The following is a 6,676-nucleotide window of genomic DNA, read 5'->3' as shown; positions in this document are numbered from 1 at the left end:
GGGTTTAACAGGTTAATATATATTATATTATATTATATTATATTACACTACAAAACAAACAGGGCATATGTGGAAGTGAAGGGCCTTTTAAATGAAATTACCGACTTTCTCCCTGTTGTTTCTCTTTGGTTTGTCATGAAGTCCAGCTCCTCTCTCTGTCCCTCTGCAGGGTGACCAGCACAGACAACTACTTCCTCAGTGATGGTCTGTATGTTTCTGAGGAGCAGCTGGAGAACCCTCAACCTCTCAGACTGAATGTGGTCAAAGTGAACCCCGTCAAAGCCAGTCACAGGTCAACTTCAGGTGTGTACTGTACTGTAGTCAGGACGTTAGAAGCTGCATTACTTTGATATCCAACCAGAGATGTTTTTGTGCCAGAGACGATTGAGCTTAGTTAGAGGAATGTTTTTATGAAGGAGTCTCGGGAGTGAGGATACACGAGCATGTGGTAACGCATTACACATAGCGTTTGTTACATAAAATGATAATAACCGCTTATTATTGTTATTAGTGGTAACTTTTTAAACTCGTTTCCAGGATGTTTGAAGAGTTCATGCATGTAATGCTGTCTGGGTTCCATCAGGTGTGTCTCATTTGGACTTGTCAGGGTCCTTTTCAAGTTTTTAAGATTTGTTTGTTGGTGCCTGAATACAGCAGCCGCTGACTCTTATCACTCATTCTCCAGCACTCAAGTGATTGATTCCTCTCTCAGTGCCAAAACAACGTGGCAGTGTCATTGGGACCAGAGCTGCGAAATTACAATGTGCAATGCTTTTAAGGCACTCACTCTGATCACCAAGAGGAAATAGTGAATGCAGGCCCCTGCGGGAAAGAGACATTGTTAAAAATTACCAGCTTTCTGCAAAACACGAGAATTTACAGAGTATAAAAAATAATCGCGCTCCTTTTTAGAATTTAAAAAGCCTAGCAAACATGCTGAATACGTTCCTACCTCATAAAATACTTGCTAAGCCCTAATGGAATATGTTGAAACCTTCATCTCTTACATGAGTGTCTCCTTTTTCCCTTCTTCAAATGATAGCTCTATTTTAATTCAACACTGAAAAAGTTATTTGTAATAATTCTCTCTGTCCGTGCTGGCCTTGAAGTTATCCCTACCTAACACGACTCCACAGTCCTTGTTCTTTACAAAAATGAATTCTAAAGTTTAGCTGAAACTACTGTGAGGTTTCAAAATAATGTGGGTGAAGCCGGAACAGCAGTAAACTAGTGCATTGATGTCATAAATGAATATGAGGGATTGTTACATTCTGTAACTGTATGAAAAAATTCTCCTTCAGTTCTCCTGCAGCCTTCTGAAGTATAGCCTGACTGATACTGGATTTCTGAGCCTAATACTGATATCGATATTTTAAAAAACATTTTATCTTTTGCTATTTTTATTTCTGGTAAATCCACCACACAATTGTTTACGTCATTTATTAAAAATCATTTTCTTTAATGTAAACGCATAGGGGCAGCTACATTATTCAAATGATTACAATACAATTACAATTTTTGTAAAATACCCCACTCATCCGCCTGGGAGTCTTTGGGAGTGGGTGTCTTTAAGGCAGGGATCCCAAACTGCCCACATCGGGGGCCATTTCCAGCACTCCATCCTCCTCCCTCCGCCTTGCGACATGATGTTAAAAAATATAAAATAATCCACCTTGCAAGATTTTAATTATTTTTTCTATTTGTTTCATATTACTTTGAACTACCCCTTCATATACAATTATAAAATGTTAAAAAATACAGTAAAAACATCATATTGCTACTATTTTGACAGATTTTGCAATAAAGTGTGGGAATGATTTATTTTTTCATCACAAATAAAATTTTCACAAATAAAAACTATTAAAATCATGATCATGACATTTTTGGTGGTCTGTACCAAACAAACATGTTTTCTTAAATATGGAGAACAAGATTTGTAGATTAGACTTGATTGTAATACTGTTTGTCACACATTTTACCTTTATCAAGAAATTGCAGCTTCTGCAATTTGCACATTTGTTTGTGAACTACCACACCGCCATCCGCTTTGTCACAGGTGCCCCTTCCAACACTCATCACTGTAATCTGTACTTTCTAGTCAACTGGCCATCAATCCACACCAGGCGTCAGATCCAGTGATTAACCGATTATTCGGGCTGATTATTTGGTATTTTGAGATAATCAGCATCGTCCGATGTCTGTGCTAGACAAAAAATGTCTTCAGACACATCTGCAGGCAGCCTCATCAGGTTGGCTGCTGTGGAAAGATGTTAGCGCTTTGTGAGTTTTGAGATGGTGGGGAAAAATTGGTGTCAATTGGCGTTCTAGCATATTCATTACTACGGACACCCCTAAAGTCTGTACCTCCTTCGACCGTCACTCTTTTCAGTCTGCCCCTCCCAGTGACTGGAACCAGTTGCAAAAGTCGCTCAAACGGCACACCCTCATTCTGTTATCCTCCATTAATAACTCAGTACATGTGTTAGTTTCTGATCACTGCGCCTGCTTTTAAACTCTGGAACACAGTACTTGGATCTCTGTTGTGTACATACTATATGTATATACTGTGTTTAAACTGTCTAACTGTATTGGGGTTTTTTTGCCTCCTCTTGTTGCTGCCTATTGGCCAGGTCATCATTGTAAATGAGAATTGGTTCTCAGCCCGTTGACTTACTGGCGTAAATGGTAAATGGACCTGTAGCTTGTATAGGCGGCCTTTCTAGTCTTCTGACCACGTCAAGCGCTTTTAGCACTTACATGCCAGCATTCACCCTTTCCAACAACATTCACTCCAGTGATGGCAAGTCATCGAACGAAAACTAACTCATTCATACACATTCACACACCCAATGCTGTGCATTGGGAGCAATTTGGGGTTCAGTATCTTGCTCAAGGATACTTCGACATGCGGCCGGAGGAGCCGGCGATCAAACCAACAACCTTCCGATTAGAGGACTAATCGATAGAGTGCAATTATGGCCAAAGGTCAAAGGTCCCACAAATACCTGCAGGTAGTTGAGCAGAGAGCAGGTTTCAGGCCTTCATTTGCAACAAAAGACGTTTTAAAATCATGATATAAAATATATAGTAACTGCAGTTTGCTTTGCATTTTTTTGTTAAGAATGATGTTAATAATGGAAATATTTTCAGAAATATTGAGCTTTATTACAGTGTTGAATGTTGCAGTGGCCCTAAGCCAGTTTGAGTTGGAGACTCCAGCTTTAAGGGCATTTCACATTTAGCCCAGGGCTAAAAGCATTCTTAGAACAATCTTAGCCCAGAGTTAATAAAGCTTTCACACTGGCGCAATCTTGGCACATTCTAACCCCGACAACTGACGTTTAACCCAGGGCTGTTGTTTAGTAGAAAAGTTTTTTCACTTAAAGAAATGTATTACTTACATTTGGTGGGATGATATTATTCTGGTGTTTGTGGTAGATAAAAACATGTTTAACATAGACGTCTGTTCTGTGCTGTTGGGTGTTACATTTCAGGAATAAAAACAGAAGCGGATGCCGAGAGATGGGGTACCAAGAGAGCCCGTACAGAGGATGATACAGCTGGGGAAGCCAGCTGCTCTGAGCCCCTCTTAAGATGCACTGTCACACTGCAGCCAGCAGATGGCAACAATGGGACAAGCCTGGGGGGTGATGATGATGTGGGATCCACCAGTTATGTTGTTAAGAGCATATCTACGTTTCTCAGCGAGACAGAGCCATACATCTTGGACATTGATCTGGATTTCTTCTCATGTAAGAATCCCTTCAAGGAGTTATACACACAGGTATGTCCCACTCACACACCTCCGCCTCAGGTGTGCTAATTTAGGAACATGTAATACACTTTAAAACTTCAATCATATAATCAACCATCTACAAATGCAGAGAATTCTTTCAGCCAACTGATATTTTACACTTGTTTAAAAATATTGTCCTTGATTGGAACCACTTTGTAACAGATTTTAACTTCCTGAAAAACAGGAAATTACCATTAGACTAGAGTTTGAATGGTCTGTTTCAACCACAGGAAACACATCATATCCAGAAAGTGAAGAGTCCATGGGGGTTTTTAAAGGAAAATTCCATTATTCTAATAGAAACAAAGGACTGCTGCCACAAAAATGAGCTGGAACCGGATAGAGTATCACCCTCAAAGAGATGGACAGGTCTTCAAGGCATTGTTCATGTTTTCTGGGGCTTGGTTAGTGTACATTAGTGATTTAAGGGGCTGTAGCTCAGGTGGTAGAGTGGGTCAGGCATTGATTAAAGGATTAGTGTTCTGATCTCCAAGCTCCTACTCTGTACATACTAGTATATTGAGCAAGGCAGTGAACAACTAATTGTTGTGTTTGATCATGTTTGGCAAATGTTTGCAATTTAAGCTAATAGTTGTATACACAGTAGTAAATTAAGCCTGTATTTTTTGATCCCATTTGGGGAGAAGTAGCACCTTATTATGTATTGTCATGCATTGTTCCATGTGGAGAAAACTTGTGGACATGACAGATCCTCCAAACACAGCTGGTTGTTTTACAAAACAACAGAAAGCTACAGTTCTGGTAAAAATGTCTTCCAGAAGACACCTTTTTAACCCATTTATCTTAAACATATAGTTAATGTCACAGGAATCCAATACTATTATTTTACTTCTCATGACATCACATGCTCAGATGATGTCATAGATACAATGAAATTCATTTAAAGACTAATGAAATTGATCTAGAGAATTTTACAGGTTTTGATTAGGTTTAAGAATTATTTAATACAAGTGTATGAGCCTGACCATATTATGCCCAAATTCACATTTTTACTTAACACAGGATCCAGTCTTTCACTCGTGTGTCCCATTCTGCTCAAAGACAGCAACCTGAAGTACGATCAATATGCTACTTTACATATCAGACTATGTGCATCTACATAAAGATCCCTCTGTAGTTTAAGTGCAACACAGTAAAACATGTTTCCTTGAGTTGACCTCAGCTCCATGTTTGTCTTTGTGTCAAGGAAGAGTACACCATCCTTAAGGAGCTCTACAACTTCAGAGGACCCAGCCCTGATGCTGATCAGGTCAGACCTTTTGTTTTCAACCAAAGATTACAACCCTCTTACACACAAACACAGAGTAGGACCAGAGACACACGTGTGGTTGAACACATATGCAAACAATGATGGATCTGTGAGGACTGTATGCTTGTGTGCACATATACACACTGCAGTCAGTGTCTGCATGAAATTATAGCCTCGCAGGACCAGGGGTGAGTGATTGAGAATGTAATTTACAGTCCACGTGAGTAAGCACTGTTTAAACCGTAGATACTTTAGAAGAATCTCAAACTTAAAATGTGACTCTGCATGAGTTGGAGCATTAAGGGGAGTTTTAAATAATTCCACAGAGTGTCTAAGTGTAATCCTCTGAAGCAGAACCCCAGACCCGCCAGTCTAATTGTACATACAGATAGACTCACTCTCAGCACTAACTTTAGAAGCACAAGCAGTTGAAGCTCTGGTGGGGTTTTTTGTGGTAAATGAGTTTGTTTAAATATTCACACATATTATGTGTGTGTGTCCAGGAGGAGCTTGATGAGTGTGTGGACCATCGTGTACATCAGTTAGAAGACCTGGAAGCAGCGTTTGCTGATCTGCTGGAGGATGATGGAGAAGAGACAGTTAGACGCTGGGCCAGCAACCCTGGGTAAAGTTTCTGAAACAGATTTCAAGTTAATGTCACTATTAAAGGAGCACTCCACTGATTTCTTCTACAGTTTTTACTTATCTTTGGGGATAGTGCTCCTGTGAAAACAGCTGCTGTCTTCTCTGGCTTACGTTAACACTTTCAGTCAGGACTGTGTGTTGGTGCAAAACACCAATCTACCTAAAGACATTTTTCACAGCAGACATTTTGACTTGCAGTACCAAGAAAAGTAAATGTGGATGTTACAGACGGACAATTATTAGGGAGAATCTGAAATCTCAATTTCCTGCTCACTACAGAGTGAACTACTGCGTGTTTATGATGTAGAGGGGAGTGAATGAGATCAGACACCTAATGTTGCTAATAGCACCTGTGCCTTTCATAGTCTGTGTCAAAAAGTGTTCGGTGATAAAAGGTGGAACACACCCAGCTCGGACAGCTGCAACAAAAGCACACAGTAGTTCTCAGTAGTTTACTCTGTGGTGAGCAGTAAACTGAGATTTCTGACATGTTTTAATCTATTTTGCATGATCACAGACAGATGAAGGGTTGCAAAGCTGTAATTGTCTATAATATACAGAGCATTGCATTGTGTGACTGTTCACATAAAGTCCATAGACCCTACTTTCTGTCCATTGTGAGACTTGTTTTACAGCTAGAGTGTAACATCTTCCTTTCTTTTCCTACATGTGTTCCAGCATGGCTTCATTAGCCCAACTGGTTTCCAGTTTGAAGTCGAGAAATGTGTGCCCTGACTATGAAATGGTAAGAATATTACTGTAACTGTACGTACCACGGCTACAAAAACCACAATAATGTACTGGACCTGTAGTATCATTATATAATCATACTATAATTATGATACTGTTATGATAGCACTGTTGTTTCAACCATTTTCAAAATGTGGTTGTCTTTTCAACTATTAGCTAATAATTAGCCTAGCAGTTAGCATTAGTTTCCATTCTGGTGAGCAGTTGGCACCTTG

General features: G+C 39.7%; 1 protein-coding gene across 1 annotated transcript in view; it reads left to right on the top strand.

The window, feature by feature from the left end:
• Positions 1 to 282: 282 nt before the first annotated feature.
• Positions 283 to 6,676, top strand: part of cunh5orf22 (chromosome unknown C5orf22 homolog) — a gene marked incomplete at its 5' end in the record, with an annotated part of 7,297 nt that continues 903 nt past the window's right edge. The window contains 5 exon segments of the mRNA XM_035653467.1: positions 283 to 303; positions 3,495 to 3,784; positions 5,004 to 5,066; positions 5,570 to 5,691; positions 6,390 to 6,456. Of these exon segments, the coding sequence (XP_035509360.1) occupies positions 283 to 303; positions 3,495 to 3,784; positions 5,004 to 5,066; positions 5,570 to 5,691; positions 6,390 to 6,456 (563 nt within the window).

This window comes from Morone saxatilis, unplaced genomic scaffold, assembly GCF_004916995.1.
Source record: "Morone saxatilis isolate NCDOM2014 unplaced genomic scaffold, NCSU_SB_2.0 Contig0, whole genome shotgun sequence".
In the NCBI taxonomy this organism is placed as follows: Eukaryota; Metazoa; Chordata; class Actinopteri; family Moronidae; genus Morone; species Morone saxatilis.
This window is presented reverse-complemented; position numbering and strand designations above follow the sequence as displayed.